The sequence below is a fragment of the Trichechus manatus genome, unplaced genomic scaffold (genome assembly GCF_000243295.1).
Source record: "Trichechus manatus latirostris isolate Lorelei unplaced genomic scaffold, TriManLat1.0 scaffold00036, whole genome shotgun sequence".
Classification (NCBI taxonomy): Eukaryota; Metazoa; Chordata; class Mammalia; order Sirenia; family Trichechidae; genus Trichechus; species Trichechus manatus.
This window is the reverse complement of record NW_004443972.1, coordinates 18,044,946-18,062,518: the sequence shown is the minus strand read 5'-3', so window position 1 is coordinate 18,062,518 and position 17,573 is coordinate 18,044,946. Positions and strand designations below refer to the sequence as shown.

The 17,573-nt window shown below is 36.9% G+C and overlaps 1 protein-coding gene across 5 annotated transcripts in view; it reads left to right on the top strand.

The window, feature by feature from the left end:
- The window catches only part of IFIH1 (interferon induced with helicase C domain 1), a 106,281-nt gene that overhangs the window by 76,042 nt on the left and 12,666 nt on the right, over nt 1-17,573 (top strand). For all 5 annotated transcript variants that reach the window (XM_023730481.1, XM_023730482.1, XM_023730480.1 and 2 more), the window contains 7 exons: nt 3,402-3,612; nt 4,672-4,889; nt 6,071-6,187; nt 7,867-7,990; nt 8,717-8,992; nt 9,356-9,615; nt 14,041-14,190. In XM_023730481.1, the coding sequence (XP_023586249.1) occupies nt 3,402-3,612; nt 4,672-4,889; nt 6,071-6,187; nt 7,867-7,990; nt 8,717-8,992; nt 9,356-9,615; nt 14,041-14,190 (1,356 nt within the window). The remainder of the gene's footprint in view (nt 1-3,401; nt 3,613-4,671; nt 4,890-6,070; nt 6,188-7,866; nt 7,991-8,716; nt 8,993-9,355; nt 9,616-14,040; nt 14,191-17,573) is intronic.

Below are 17,573 nucleotides of genomic sequence, written 5' to 3'. Positions count from 1 at the left end.
GCACTTTCTTCTTCTTTTTTTTGCCCCCTGCCCCCAACTCCTTCTCCTCTCCAGGCTGTATTTTAGTCATGAATCTTCTATCCCATCAGATCTAGGTGATTTTTATGAATCCACTTTTACAGCCATGTTTAAATGTAAATTTATCCTCGTTAATTATTCATATTCATTTCAATGTTGTGTGGAAATTCCTGATCTACTTCCCTATTGTTTTTTCTCCTCAGATTACCAGAAACCCCTTCACTAGTTCTTCCATCTGTGTCATAACTGTTATTTACTGTACTATTCCATTTCTTTTTATTTTAAAGAAATTTCAGCTTTAATTCTTTTTAACTGAGTCAGAAAATCTCTGGTTCAGAAAGTCAACATAACCTGCGTTCTGTATTTGGGCCAGTAATAAGGTATTGTAACTTGTGATCTAGAAAAGGCAAATCCTGTTCCCTAACACCATTTACTTTCATCTCCTTTCCTCCCCCTTTTCCATAGATACAGCCTTCAACTGCAAGGAGAAATGAAAACACCACCTGTGTTCCCAGACCTTCTATTTCCTATCTAGGGCTTCCATATCACAAGAGATAAATCCCAGGTTCCTTCAGATGCTGAAATGCACCCCCATATGATTCAGCAGAAGTGGGGAGCAGTTGGGTTTGATTAGTCTTGGCAGGCGTTCTGTCAAATCTCAGGAAAAGGCTCCAGAAGGACCACATACCTCCCAATTAGCCATGTCAGATTTGCATATGGCTTTCTCTGTGTCCTTCAGTAGGAAGTCAGCACCACCCCCAGTGAGTATCAGGATTTCCAACACCTGTTACATTCTGTGACAACTTCTTTTTGTTCTGTCGATCAGAGGATGCTGCTTCTTTGGAAGATGTTGACTCACCTTTTATGGGCAGAAATTCAAGTCCCTGTATCACATGAGGGAACCATTATTATGCCCATTTTACCCATCAGGAAACTGAGGCTCTGAGATTTTAACTGGCCATCAGGGGTTATGCAGCGAAGAAACAACAGAGCTGAGAGACTTGAACCCTTATCTTCTAACCTCACCTGGTCCTCTCTTTCCATCATATTCTACTGCCAGAATAAAAGTAGAGGTGAACTCTAAGGGAAGTTTTCTGAGTATTGAAAATACGCCAGGCTGTATTTCATTTAATTTTCACAACAACCCTATTATGTAGGTTAACAATATTCTCATTTTGTTAATGCAGAAATTGAGATGAGCTAAGATTAAGTAACTGGAACGTCACGCAAGAAGTAAGCAGCTGGAGTAGCTGTTTTCAGAGTCTGATTTTCTTTCCTCTGGATCATACTACCTTTTCTCACTAAATTTAATTTCTGCTGTTTTCCTCAGAATCTTTCTTCATGACTTCTTTCTCGGATTATTCCCTCTGTCTTATGTAAGTGGAATGAAAAGAATATTTCTGGAAGAGTGAAGCAGGAAAGGGTTTGTGGAAGAGGGAGAAGAGCTGTGGTTCTCAAATTTCATAGGGCTTAAGTATAACATGGGATACTTCATAAAAGTGCAGGTTTCGGGGCTCCATCCTCAGAGATTGTCCCTAGATTCAGTATTTCTTGGGTGGGGCCCAAGAGTCTGCATTTTTCAAATCTCTCAAGTAATTTTGTGGCAAGTAGATCATAGACCTCACTTAGAAAAACACTAAGTAAAAGTTTCTTTTCTTACTCTTTTTAGACTGTGTTTTTTCTTCTTTTAACTCACCAACCTTGGTTACTCATTTAAGTCCACTTTGCTTCCTTGGAATTTATTGATTCCCTTTTTACCATCCCCCTCCCCCCATTCACTCTTAAAAGTCTTCATTTCTACTAAATAACAATGCATAGCAATGTTCTTCATACACTATTTCCTTACTCAGGAATACCAGCCAGTCCTTGTTTTACACATAATCAGGTTTAATCTTAAGTAAAAGAGTCCCTGGGTGGTGCAAACAGTTAAGTATTCAACTACTAGCCAAAAGGTTGGCAATTCGAACCCACCCAGAGGGGCCTGGGAAGACAGGCCTGGTGATCTGCTTCCAAAAGGTCACAGACTTGAAAACCCTATAGAGCACAGTTCTACTCTACACGCATGAGGTTGCCATGAGTTGGAAATGACTCAACAGCAACAACACCAACAACCTTATATAAAAGATGAATAGCACATACCCTGCAGACCAGTGGAAAGGTAACCACTGATAATGATCACATTATCAGGAATAGAATGAGCATTCTTTGATTCTTTCCCTTGAAACTCTTCCTGCCAGCTCTATCTGCCACACTATATGCCCCTGAACTTTCATTGTACTAATCTTCCTAGGACATGACCTTCAAATTGTGCTGGCTATTCCTTTCCCCTAATCCAGGAGGTATTCTGGTAATGTGTAATATTGAGGTATCAACCTAGCCACTTTCAGCAGACAGTGCAACATACGTAGTCAGCTAAAATGGATCAAAACTTCTACTTCTTTTGCAAGCCTACTTGTTTTGTTTTCTCTGCCACCAAAGCTATTCCAGCAGTTTATTCATATTCATCCACTAGTCAGTGCCTCAGCTCCTCACTCTTAGTTTCCTGCTCCCTCCAGTCCTCTAGGGATGGTGCTTCTGGCCTGATCCCAAAACAAACAAAAGGAATGAATCACTTCTACAATACAACTCATACGGCTCCTTGTGAAACCATTAAATTTAAAATACTTTGCTTGGTGTTCATAGCCCTGTATAGCCTGACCCTACTCTGCAAATTCAGAATTTATTTCTTATCCAACCTTAGTTTCAACTTATCGTTTCACTGAACCATTGTTTACTAGATTATAAAAACAAAACCAATTGCTGTCAAGTCGATTCCAACTCACATGTCAGTGTAGAACTGTGCTCCGTAAGGTTTTCAACGGCTGATTTTTCAGAAGGAAGTCTTCTGAGGTGCCTCTGGATGGACTCAAACAGCCAAGCTTTCAGTTAGCAGCTGAGAGAATTAACTGTTTGCACCACCCAGGGACTCTACTAGATTATAATTCTTTATAAATCCTTCTTTTGAGCAGTCAGTTGGTTCTTCCTCTTTGCTGTTGCTTAGTACGTGTTTCTATGGAGGAATTATTGCCCTGTTTTATAATAATTTGCTGTTTTATTTTACGTTGGTATGTGTGCCCAGCTAGACTGAGTTTCTCAAGGTTGTCGAAAATATTTTAAATGTCTTCGTGTCACAGATACAATGTCTGATGCCTAACAAGTATTCTATAGATGTTTATTGACAGATAAATTAATGAACTGGTAGATTGGTTGTTATGCCTAATGAACTGATAATGTAAACACCTCTATTAATGCTTGGCACGTGGTAGGCCTTTGATCCATACTCGTTTTGCTTTGACTGTTCTTTTTTCTTTATTATTTTTTTAATTTGGACTTTTTTTTTTAAGGTACCTTTAGTTGAACAGCTCTTCTGCAAAGAGTTCAAACCATTTTTGAAGAAATGGTATCGTACTATGGGATTAAGTGGTGATACCCAACTGAAAATATCGTTTCCAGAAGTTGTCAAATCCTATGATGTTATTATCAGTACAGCTCAAATTCTTGAAAACGCCCTTTTAAATTCAGAAAAAGGAGAAGATGCTGGTGTCCAGTTGTCAGGTTGGTTGAATATTTCTTTTTATAAAAAGAAGAATTAACAGTAAAATTAATGATAGTAATAGGGGCTGTAGTAAATAATTTAAAAGATATTAATAAAAAGAAAAAATAAATCTTGCTTTAGATTGTCTTTCATTGCTCTTTAAAATCCTTGTTCTGTTCCTTAGGGGAAACAAACTAAAAATTTGATAATAAGTTTTTAATTAGATCACTCTATTCTATATAAACCAAAAATACCAAACCTATTGCTGTTGAGTCGATTCTGACTCATAATGACCCTATAAGATACCATTGTTAAATCAATTACACACTAGACCTCCACTTACTTTTTATTTCTAGGTACTGAAAAATTCTTGGTATGTGCTATTGGATCTTGTTAGATCTGTTAGAATAAAAATAATATTCTTTCTGTTTTATGGGGGATGGGAAGAGAAGGGAGGAAGGATGAAGGGAGAGAAGTAAAAAAAAATTATAATAATTAAATGCAATGTTAAAACAAGGCAGAATTATCCCTCTTTAAATAGTGTGGTTTTCATGTGAAGGAATAAAATTAAAACATAAACCTGTTGCTATCGAATTGATTCCTACTCATAGAGACCCTATAAGACAGAGTAGAACTGCCCCATAGGGTTTCCAAGGAACGGCTAGTGGATTCAGACTGCCAGCCTTTTGGTTAGCAGCCGTAGCTCTTAACCACTACGCCAACAGGGCTCCAATGCATACCAACTTAAAATTAAATATTTAATTAAAGAACAAAAGTGTAATCCTGAGAGTTTTTGGAAATAAGCCAGGGTTTGAATTCCACCCCATAACACTTTTTAGCTCTATAAAATTTCTGAAACTCATCTATTAAACAGAGATGACATCTGACAGGGACATTTTTATGATTAATATATATGAACTTCTGTATGTGCAAGTTCCTAGTACAGTTGCATTTTCCTCCTGAAGAGTGACTGAGAGCTGTGCCAGTATCTGGCCCAAGAAAAATCCCAGCTCAGCTTAATAGGTTAAAGATATAGTTTGCTGGTATGGACAAATGAACCATTTGGATTTTCTTTTAAGACTTTTCCCTCATCATCATTGATGAATGCCATCACACCAACAAAGAAGAAGTCTATAATAACATCATGAGGCGTTATTTGAAACAGAAGTTGAAAAATAATAAACTCAGAAAAGAAAACAAACCAGCGATTCCTCTACCTCAGATACTAGGATTAACTGCTTCGCCTGGTGTTGGAGGGGCTACAAAACAAGAGAAAGCTGACGAACACGTTTTAAAAGTAAGCACTTAACTTTATATATAACCAGTAAAACCAAAGCTAAAACAAATACCAACGCTTCTTGGGTTTTTTTCATTAAAGTTGCATCCAGGTGCCGTGGAGTATACAGAAAGAACGTATTCTGTAATTATCAGTTAAGTGAAATCTGTTTGCTTCAACTGAAGTAAATATACTTAATCTTCTACAAAACTATAATATGCCTTAATAAGTAACTATGACATAGAACAATATCACAGAAATAAAATGCCCCTTTTTCAACATCTATTCTTATAGTTAAACTTAACGATGTATTTGATATAGAAATATGCATGAACTATGAGATTTTCTAGTTTTCACACATGATAAAGTGTTATTCTGTGAGTTTCAGAATTAGGAATTTTTTACTGTCTTTTCTGTTCTAAGTGATCCTCAGATTCTGGGTAAGTCAAGTTAACTGGAAAATGGAGCTATGAGAATCTTTAATTAAAGATGTATTACTTTTCAGCTGCCCTAAAAGGGTAACACCAAATAAAGTGCTGTTGATCTCAAGTGTTAAATGGATTCAGAGTAACTGAGAAAAATGCCAGCACCAAGGCAATTCATTTGTGTTTTCAGTCTCTTCCTTTGAGTTGAACTCGGCAACAATCATGTAGAATAGATAGCATTCAGAGGCTTGATTAGTGGCTCCAAGATAAAACTTATTACTAGAATTAAGGACTAGCTTCAGTCTAGAGCCAGCCACATGGGCATTCGCCGCTCCCAGCTTTGCACTGCCTTCTTTATATGTAGAACAGGGTGGCAGTATGATCCATGGATGTCAAGGTGACCTTTAATACGACTGATATAATATGGTTATCTTAGGAGAAGCATATTATAAGTTGATATCATAAGAATATGATATCTTATTCTCTGCCTGTCACTGCAGGTTGCTATATTCTCTCCATGTTGGGTTTTCTAGATGAAAAAAGAATTTCAGGAATGAAAATAAATGTCCTTTTTGGAATTACCCACTGATTTGATTTAGAATCTCTCCTAATAATGAAAAATGTTATTGGTTAAACAGATCCATGGAATAACAGTAGTAAAATACTATATTTAGCAAATAATGCTACGTATTTCTTACCTGAAAAAGATTTCTACATTGAATCAGTTGAACTGGAAAAGTAATTATTTGAATATTGAAAAATTATCTTTTTTTCTAGATATGTGCCAATCTTGATGCATTTACCATTAAAACTGTGGAAGAAAATATTGGTGAACTCAGAGCTCAAATAAAGGAGCCATGCAAGAAGTTTGCAATTGCAGATGACACCAGAGAAGTATGTACTTAAAATTTTATATTTATTTGATTGGTGATGCCATACTAAACTGAAAGATGATAAAGCCTATTTTATACCAATGAACTGAAGAACATTATTGCAAAATTTTAGCAGGAAAATTAGACTTTTATTCTTTTCTATTGATATTAGGCAGCAAAGCACTGCTATGTATTTTCTCCATCCTCCTTTTAGTTTTACAGCTTATGTGAAGTGTAGAGTAGCTCCCAGGGAGGGGAATGAGGCTTGTACAGCTAAACTAGAGGGATTACCATAGTTCTTTTTACTCTTTTCTACTTTTTCACTTTCTTGGTGAATTCCAAGATTGCTTTTCTGACATAACACACTACCAAAATCAGAAACATTTTGATGCTACCAGATTATAGTTGGCAATGTTAATGAGAATCCTACCTAATTTGCATATTTGCATATTTACTTTCTAACGAAAACACTGACATGATAAAGAAATGAAATATTTACTTTAATGGTGCTTTTGCAGTGAATGTTTTCACAGAGTATAAACACCAACTGAGAGTCAACTTGGACATTATGACTAGTACATTTTGACATTATTTTTCTTTTGTAGAATTTTAAAAGCGTGATCAATTTTAGCTGTATATACTTGATAATAACTTTAACCATTGAAATCTACCTCATAAGGATGTTAGAATTAAATGGCATAAGATACATGCTTAGATAATATTATGCTTGATATATAAGAGGCACTAACCCAATGTTAGTGACCAACCTCCATAGATTAATTTTTTCTGATATTTGGAAAAAGAGTATTATCTATTCCAGCTGCACTAGCACATTGAATACACTTTGTTTTTCTTTATTTTATGTTAGAAACATACATTTAAACATTTACATGATTAATTTAAATGTATATTTCTATTCATAATCATGAAAAACCCCCAGCATTTTCAGGATATTTTTAAAAAAGAATTTGTCATCCTACTCTTTAATTTACTTAATTTTTTAGTGAACGTTTTATTGAAGTATAGCATTCATGCAGAAAAATGCAAAATCATAAGTATATAGATCATTGACTTTTCATAAACTGAAAACACCTGTATTACCAAAATCCAGATCAAGAGATAGGACATTGCTAGCACCCCAGAAGCCCCTGGTGACCCCTTCCAGTCATCATCCTTAAAGGGGGACTACTATCCTGACTCCTAAAACCAAAGATGAGTTTTGACTGATTTTGAACTTATATGAATGGAATCATATCGCATGTACTCTTTTGTATCTGACTTTGTTCAAAACTCCACCTCTCAATTTTTTATTTTAGTCGAAATAATACTGAAGCCAGTGCTTCAAAGAGGAGTATTTCTTAAATTGGATTGTAGCCCTTCCAAATAATTACAACATGAATATGTTTTTCAAATTATCTTTAATATTCAAGGTTTATATCATTAATTAACTTTACTTTTTGAAACTTTTAAATTGGAAATTCCAGCAGGGATACATGGTGTTGGTGTGGGTGTGGATTGAAGGTGGAGATAAAAGAGAAGCTGACAAAAAACGAATGTACAAAGAGGTTATCAAAGATTATTTTTTTCACTTTCTCTAGACAAATACTCTGAATCAAATTGTTATAACAAATTATTTTTTAAAAGATAGTGTTATTCCTTTAACAATATAAGTATATAAAAATAAGTGTAATTTATTTTTAGGATCCATTTAAAGAGAAACTTTTAGAAATAATGACAAAGATTCAAACTTTTTGCCAAATGAATCCAATGTCAGATTTTGGAACTCAACACTATGAACAATGGGCCATTCAAATGGAAAAAAAAGGTAATTTGGGTTTTGACCGAACACTTATTTTAGTCCATGTTTGTGCCAAGATTTCAGATGATTATGTCAAGCAGATTGAAAGCAAATGGAATATCTGTGTTCTAAATAGACAAGGATAAACATGCTGTAATTCCTTATCTAAGAAAAGGAGCACCAATCCATCCATTTCTCTTTATCTTCAGTCTTTGGCTTATTGCATGTTTAAAATGCTAAAAAAAATACTAACAGCTATGTCTCCAAAAACAAACTCCCCTAATAGGTTTTTCATGTCATTCCTGAGTCAGCATGAATCAGGTATGTGTTTTTGCTGATGCAGCGTTCAAACAGCAAGTCTAGGAGTTGGACAACTGGCCTCCTCTTAGTTCTCATAGTACATTTTGAGCCTTAACTTACCCATTTCAAAATCAAGGTCAAGCAGATTTTAGAGACAGTGTTACAAACATGGCACAAATGGTGAAGCGCTCAGCTGCTAACCCAGAGGTTTAGTGGTTCGAATCCACTCAGAGACACAAAGACCTTGCAGTTTGCCTCCAAAAGGTGACAGCCACTGAAAACTCTGTGGAGCACCGTTCTACTCTGTAACCCATGGAATTGCCATGAGTTGGAATCGATTTGACGGCATCTGGTTTGTTTTGTTTTTTGTTATAAACATATTCATGTCCACAACACTATTTTAATGGTTGTGTTTACTCATTACCTCACTATATATAATATATTCTTTCATAGCTGCAAGAGATGGAGATCGCAAAGAACGTGTTTGTGCAGAGCATTTGAGAAAGTACAATGAGGCCCTACAAATTAATGACACAATACGAATGATTGATGCATATAATCATCTTGAAACTTTCTATAATGATGAGAGAGAAAAGAAGTTTGCGGTCCTAGAAGATGATAGTGATGAGAGTGGTGACGGTGATGATGATGGTGACAAAGATGAGGATGATGAAAAGAAGCCTTGGAAACTGGATGGGACAGATAGATTTCTCATGACTTTATTTTTTGGTAAGAATCGGTGTAACATTCATCACATGGTCTCATGTATTTACCTCTTTGGCACGAGCCTGCTGCTTCTCATAAGCTCCCCAAAGGCCCTATTAAAATATCGTTTTGAAAGAAGAAATTTCACTCACGGTGGGGCTATTTCTAACTGATGTGACCAGAGTAGCCATGAGTTATACGATCACAGTTGATCATTTGGTCATACAGTTTTATTGTCAAGATTATTGCAGTGAATTTATTTATTAAACCAGCCTGATTATTAGACAATACATAATTAACTGTCATTGAGCAAATTTCAGTGCATCATTAAATAAATATTGTAGTGTAATTACTTGTATATTTTGCTAATTTGACTATTTCTTAAAGAAAACAAGAGAATGTTGAAAAAACTGGCTGAAAACCCAGAGCATGAAAATGAAAAACTGATGAAATTAAGAAACACCATAATGGAACAGTATACTAGGACTGAGGGATCAGCCCGGGGAATAATTTTTACAAAAACACGACAGAGCGCATTTGCTCTTTCCCGGTGGATTACTGAAAATGAAAAATTTTCAGAAGTAGGAGTCAAAGCCCACCATCTGATTGGAGCTGGACACAGCAGTGAGTTCAAGCCTATGACACAGGTATGAACATCCTTTTGAACTTCTTTTTTACACTGTTGTTAGTTGCCATTGAGTCGACTCCAACTCATGGCGACCTTATAACAGAGCAAAATGTTACCTAGTCTTGTGCCATCTTCATAACTGTTGATGCATTTGAGTCCATTGTTGAGGTAGCTCTTCCCCAGTTGTATTTTGAGTGTCTTCCAACCTAAGAGGCTCGTCTTCCAGCACTACATTTGACAATATGCTGTTATAATCCATAGAATTTTCATTGGCTAAATTTTAGAAGTGGTTCATCAGGCCTTTCTTTTTATTCTATCTTAGTCTGGAAGTTCTACTGAAACCTATCCACCATTTGAAATACTGGTGGGATAGCTTCCAGCATCATAACAACATGCAAGCCACCATGGTAGAACAAATTGGTAGATGGGTTTTAGATGATATTATTACCCTTTGTCAATTAGCTTTATCAATTCCCTGACCACCTGACAAATAATTATTATAGAATAAAATGCTTGTTGAAATAAATTTGAATTTAATAACAATCTAATCTGTGGCATTTGATAGGCCAAACACTGACCTAGGAATCATTTTTTTTTTTTCACATACTTGGATGAACTTCCTAAATTTCTTTGGCAATTTCTAAATTTCTCTTGCAAAAAAAAAACCTTGACATTTTAGTAACAAAATGGAGAAATATTTATCAAGTGGAAAAATCAGAACCCCTCCCCCCAAAAAAACCTCTGTACATTATGATATTGTTGTTAGTTGCTATCGAGTAGATTCGTACTATGGGACCCATGTGTACAGAGTAGAACTGCTCCATAGGGGTGTCAAAGCTGTGATCTTTCAAAAGCAGTTTGTCAGACCTGCCTTGAAAGGTGCTTCTGGGTGGGTTCAAACTGCCAACCTTTTGGCTAGTAGTCAAATGCTTAACCATCTGTGCCACCCAGGAACTCACATTATGATAAGACCTATATAAAATATATTTTCTAGGATGAGACCTACAAAGGACTTGGAAAAAGTAAAATATTTGATGTGTTAGCTGTTTGGGATTATGGGAGATTTTCTTTTCAAGGGTTTTTTTTTCCCCCATGTTATTATATATTGTGTGTACAGTAAAAAAAAAAAAAAAATTACTTCGGAGAGAAAAAATAGGCACTTACAGACAGTACAAGCATGAGTGAAACAACAATGGCTTATTGGAGTAAATGTCCTTCTGAAGCCTAATGTAATTTTGACCCGAAGTATTGTTGGACAAGGAGACACTTTGATTCTGTTATGGTCACCATCATTCAGGCCATCAGGATTTGAATTTCTGCCTATGCCCCAGTAAGGTCCTCTAAATCTATATTTCATTGATTTTAAGACACCGTAGATTTTAAGACATATCTCAATATCAAGGATGGTCAAAATGTGCATCTTAGAACTCATGAGATATGGTACTTCTTGTTATTATTTGCTTGCTTCTTCTTTTCAAATTGTAGGCTGAACTAGAGAGAAGGGCAGAGCTTGCTTTATCCTGTTTTTAATTTATAAAGGCATACCCACCCACTGCCGACAAGTTGATTCTGACTCATGGTAACCCTACAGGACGGAGCAGAACTGCCCCATAGGGTTTCCAAGGCTGTAAATTTTTATGGAACAGACTGCCACATCTTTCTCCCACAGAGTGGCTGGTGGGTTCTAACTGCTGATACATATTTTACATATATATTTATATAACTTTATGTGCCTTTACGAGGAGCCCTGGTGATGCAGTGGTTAAAGCACTTGGCTGCTAACCGAAAGGTCGGCGGTGAGTACACACACACACACGTATATGTATATGTCCCTGGGTGGCACAGACGGTTAAATGCTCAACTGTTAGCTGAAAGGTTAGTGGTTCAAACCCATCCAGAGGCACCTTGGAAGACGGACCTGGTGATCTGCTTCTGAAAGGCCATTCTCTTGACAACCCTATGGAGCTGTTCTACTCTGCACACATGAGGTCATCATGAGTCAGAACAACTCAAAGGCAACTGACAACATTTTGTGTGTGTGTGTATATATACATATAAAAGAGCCTCGGTCCTTCATTTGCATCAGGACCCTGCTCAACTATCACCTCATCAGAGTCCTTCCCTGATCACCTTCTGTAGACTAGCGGACCAGCTGCTCTCTCCCACCACTGTCTGTTATCTCCCTCACCCTGCTTTCTCCTTAGCACTTACTGTCACCTGAAAAAAAATTACATTTACTTGTCTCACATCCAAAAAAAAAAAAAAAAAACCCATTGCTGTTGAGTCAACTCCAACTCACAGCCACTCTCCCACAGAGCTACTGGTGGGTTTGACCACTGACCCTTTTGTTAACAGCTGAGCTCTTAACCACTGTGCCACCAGGGCTCCTCTGTCACACCACTAGAAAGTAAACTACATGAAGTCAGGAACTTGGTTTCATTTTACTGCTGTATCTCAACTTCTAGTAATAAGAATAGGCACTCCATAAAGGCATGTGTAGGAACTCCACAAATATTTACTGAAAAATGAATAAAAGTCTAGGGACTGTTCAACCCAAATACTCCCTAAGATTGTTAAGTTTTAAACTTCAGTGAAATTAAACCACTAGCTACCACTGACTTGTATCATATTACTGCTGCCTCTTAAAAAATCAAATTTGTGAGTCAGAATCAACAAGATGGCAACGGGTTTTTTTTGTTTGGTTGGTTGGTTGGTTTTGGTTTTAATATTATGATTTTGCTTTTTTTTAAATCTGGTCTCAGAGCAAATTAAATCTGTTTTAATGTTTGTGGAAAAAAGATTTCTTGAATTTTTCCACTATGACTCAATACTTCATTTTAAAGTTGCTTTTAAAATTTAGTACCAGTGAAAGCATTATCTTCCTTGGATAATGAGTTTGTGTCCTCCTTTTGGATGAGAACTAGTTTAAATAATGTTTCCCTTTTTGCCCTGGCTTCCAGGAAGCTCACAGGTAAAACTGAAGTTCAGTCTCACAGCAACTGTGTTAATCCTTACAAGTAATACATCTACACTCTATCTTTTGGTCTTGTTTTTTAGATTCTATTATATTAGCTTTAGCATTGTATATGGCCTCAGATCCTCTTTGAAACAAGGCAGGATGCAAATGAAAAGTATGTTTCCAAGCTCCAGTCTGTTCTTATCCATTTCAAACTTGGGGGCTTCATGGCAAACTATAGAGCACATTCCTTCCTCACTCCCCACACCCCCATCTTGTAAACTGAAGTGGATTTACAAATTAGGGGAGGGTTAGGCATCTACTTGATGTGATTTGAGGGCCTGACACTGTGTCTGAAATTTTCATTATTAGAGTTACTCTCTTGAAATAAGGCACTGACATCTTCTGCTAAAATCCAAGGCCGTGCAAGTTTTTCTCAGTGGAAGTGAGGGCAGGAGGGAGAGATTATCAGGGAAGACCCTAGAGGAGCCTTATGGCTCGGTTACGCTAACATTTAAGAGTCCAGTACAAACTCATGCTGCTTCTGAGAAGAAAAGGGCAGGAGTTGGGAAAATGCATTGTCAATCTGGCATGTTTATTTTTGTGTAATATATGAGGGCCAGAGATAGGGTGGATGTGCACCAAAGGCTGATTGGGGCAATGGCCTTGATGGGAGTGTTTAGGAGAATAAAACTACACTGGCCGTAGCGGGCTATTTTTATGCTCACTCATTCTTCCTGTGCAAGGGCCAGAGTGCATATTTTAGTTTCTCTATTTACATTAACTTTCAGAATTCATATATTTTTATTTAAGATACTTGTTTTAATTGTGTTTTTCATAACCCATTCTTAATATCATTTTTAAAAATTTCATTCAGAACTGTTAAGGTACAAGGGCACACCCCTGTCCTCCAGTCTTCTAGCTCCTCTTCCGGGAGGCAGCCAGTGTTTTCAGTGTCTCTTGTGTCTTTCCAGGGATATTGTGTTTCCTGCTTGAATGACTCTTCAAGTGACCAAATGTGAAATTCAGTTTGCATTTTCCTCTGTGACTCAAAATTCAACAGTCTGTAAAAATATAACTTCATCTTAGCCTTTGACTATTAAAGATTGCAAAGTTTATGTAGTGAAAAGAAAGGCCCATTTTAGCTTCTCATTGCCATCTTGTCTACACATCTGAAAACATCTCCTCCCTTTCTTCCTCCCAAGTCACCCATCAGTTTATTTCCTTGGCATGAAGGATGGTCTTCCAACCTCCAGACTGGAGGATGGAAATATTTTTGTTATTGTGTGGTAATCCCAGATTGGAAATCAAATGTTGTCTCACCATCGTGTCTTTGCTCAATGCCAAAAACAGATGGCAGCAAATCCGTGTATGATCTAATCCTTTGATTTACACTGACCAGTTGCAATTTATTATTTCATCTCCTAATTAGAAGAATTTTAATGTGTTTAGCCTCACAAAATTTAATTTATTAAAATGTTTCTACAGAATGAACAAAAAGAAGTCATTAGTAAATTTCGCACTGGAAAAATAAATCTGCTTATCGCGACCACAGTGGCAGAAGAAGGTCTGGATATCAAAGAATGCAATATCGTTATCCGCTATGGTTTCGTCACTAACGAAATAGCTATGGTCCAGGTACATTCAGATAATTCTAATATGCTAATGCTTACTTTTCTTATTTAATTGCTTTCATTTAAGTCAAGGAGCAAAAAACATCTTTTTAGTTTTAAATATATATTTTTTTTCCTGCTAAAAGAGCAGTTCTGAAAAATTGTGCACTACTGCCTTTTTTCTTGTTGCTTGATTCATATGACAAGCAGGTTTTTTTTTTTTTAAACAACTCCTTTGGTTGTTATTTCTGTGTCCTAAAACTTTGGACCCATTTGTAGGGGCAAAAAGAGTCCTCCTCATTTCTAGGGTGTCTGTGTGAGCCCCAACTGGGCTTGGAATCTGAACCATCACGTCTCATAAATGTCTGACAAAAGTAACACACCCAAACCTTAGGGAACCCTGCTATTTCTTTTTCTTTTTTTTTTTTTTTGCATATTTTACTATGTTTTAGGTGAAAATTTACACAGCAAATTAGATTCATACACAATGCATACACAAATTGTTCTGTGACATTGATCACAATACCTACAATGTGTCAGCACTCTTACCATTTCCACCTCCTATCCAACTTCCCTGCCCTTCTTTGCCTTCTCATCTTTGCTTTTGGGTAACTGTTGATCATTTGGTCTCATATAGTTGATTGTTTAAAGGAGCACATTCTTCACAGGTGTTACTGTTTATTTTATAGGCCGATCTATTATTTGGCTGAAAGGTAACCTCCGGGAGTGGCTTCGGTTCCAGGTTAAAAGGGTGTCTTAGGGTGATAGTCTCAGGGGGTCCTCCAGTCTTTATCATTCCAGTAAGTGTAGTCATTTTTATGAATTTATGTTTTGTTCTACATTTTTCTCCCATTCTAACCAGGACCTTGTATTGTGTCACTGGTCAGAACAGTTGGTAGTGTTAGCCGAGCTCCATCTAGTTCTCCTGGTCTCAGGCTAGAAGAGGCTGTGGTTTATGTGGGCTGTTAGTCCAGTGGACTAATTTCTTCCTTGAGTCTTTGGTTTCTTTCACTCTCCTTTGCTCCAGACGGAAAGAGACCAATAATTGTATCTTAAATGACTGTTAGCTTTTAAGACCCCAGACACCACTCATCAAACTAGGGTGTAGAACATTATCTTTATGAACTAAGTTATGCCGGTTGGCCTAGATGTCCTCTGAGACTATGGTCCTGAGCCTTCAAACCCAGTAAATCAATCCCATAAAGTGTTTGGATATGTCTAGGTAATATCCATAACTGTGCCCCTCATGTGCTTTATTGTATGTATGAATATATATGCAGCACATACAAATATGTATATACGTATACCCACAGATACATTTATATATACATGTGCATGTACTCCCATACACCTTCCCACAGCGATATAGCATACATATCTACCTATGTAACTACTGATGTTTTTGTTTGTTATTACTATTATTGCAAAACTGTGTATGTTATAGCATTTACTGTAGTTGTTCTTTATTCTTGCATACCTAAAGTTGTGCTGACTTCCCCCATATTGTGTATTACCTTCCTCAATGTCTGTTCATGTCATTGCTCTTCTGTTTCTAGGATATATACCTAGGAGTGGGATTGCTGGATCATAAGGTATTTCTATTTCTAGCTTTTTGAGGAAGAGCCATACAGTTTGCCATAGTGGTTGTACCATTTTACAGTCTCACCAGCAGTGTATAAGAGTTCCAATCTCCCCACAACTTCACCAACATTTGTTGTTTTCTGTTTTCTTAATCAGTGCCATTTTTGCAGGGATGAGATGGTATCTCATTGTAGTTTTGATTTGCATCTCTCTAATCGCTAATGATCACCCACATCTCTTCATGTGTTTGTTAGATGCCTGAATGTCTTCTTTGGTGAAGTATCTGTTCATACCCTTTGCCCACTTTTTTATTTGATTGTCTTTTTGTTGTTGTGTTGTTGAAGTTTTATATATATTTTAGAGATTAGACTATTGTCTGATATGTTGTTGCCAAAAAAATTTTTCCCAGTCTGAAGGTTCTCTTTTTATTCTTTTGGTAAAGTCTTTTGATGAGCATAAGTATTTAATTTTTAGGTGGTCCCAGTTATCTAGTTTATCTTCTGTAATTAGTGCATTTTTAGTTGTGTTTGGCAGTGTATTTGTGTCCAAAATTATGATCCCTAGTTTTATCCCTGTATTATCTCCCAGGAAATTTATAGTTTTAGCTTTAACATTTAGGTCTTTGATCCATTTTGTGTTAGCTTTTGTATATAGTGTGACATATGGATTCTGTTTCATTTTCCTACAAATGGATATCCAGTTTTGCTAGCACTGTTTGTTAAAGAGACTGTCTCATCTCCATTGAATGGACTTTGACCATTTGTCTAAGATCAGCTGTCTACAGATGGATGGATTTACTTCTGGGTTCTCAAGTCTGTTCCATTGGTCTGTGTGTTTGTTATTGTATGAGTTCCAGGCTGTTTTGATTACTGTGGCTGTATAGTAAGTTCTGAGATCAGGAAGTGTGATGTCTCCTACTTTGTTCTTCTTCCTTAATATTGCTTTAGCTATCCGGGGCCTGTTTCCTTTCTATATAAAGTCGGAGATTAGTTTTTCCATTTCATTAAAGAATGTTGTTGGGATTTGGATCCAGATTGCATTATATTTATAGATCATTTTGGATAGTGTTGATGGTCAAGGTTGTGTGTCAACTTGGTTGAGCCATGATTCTCAGTGGTTTGCCAGTTATTACATAGTTTGGCAGCTATGTAATGATGTAATCACTCTCCATATGGAGATCTGAAATAATATCACCTCCATGATGAGATCTGCTATAAGCAGCCAGTCGGTTGAAAGGGAGTTTCCTTGGGGGTGTGGCCTGCATCCAATATATGTGGACTTTCTGGCAAAGCTTGCAGGCTTTTGCTCTCTTTTTGGATCCTGCATCCGGCTGGTCATCTGACCGCTGGTTCTGGAGACTTGAGCTAGCAGCTTACCTGCTGATCATGGGATTTGTCAGGCTCCACAGTCTGTGAGCCAGAAGCCTGCCATCTGGCCTGGCAATCTTGGGTTCATCAGCCCCTGCAGCTACATGAGTCAGGAGAAGCCTTTAGCCTGACCCACAGACTTGGGACTGTTCAGCCTCTACAACTGTGTGAGCCATTTCCTTGATATCTCTCTCTCTCTCTCTCTCTTTCTAAGTCAAACCAGTGAAACATATATATAGATACATGTTTCACTGGTATGGCTTCTCTAGAGAACTCAGCCTAAAATGGGTAGTATTGATACTTTCACAATGTTACATCTGCCAGCCTATGAGCATGGAATGTTTTTCCCTTTATGTAGGTCTCTTTTGGTTTCTTGCAGTAGTGTTTTGCAATTTTCCTTGTATAAGTCTTTTACTTTCCTGGCGCCATGGATTGAATTGTGTCCCCCCAAAATATATGT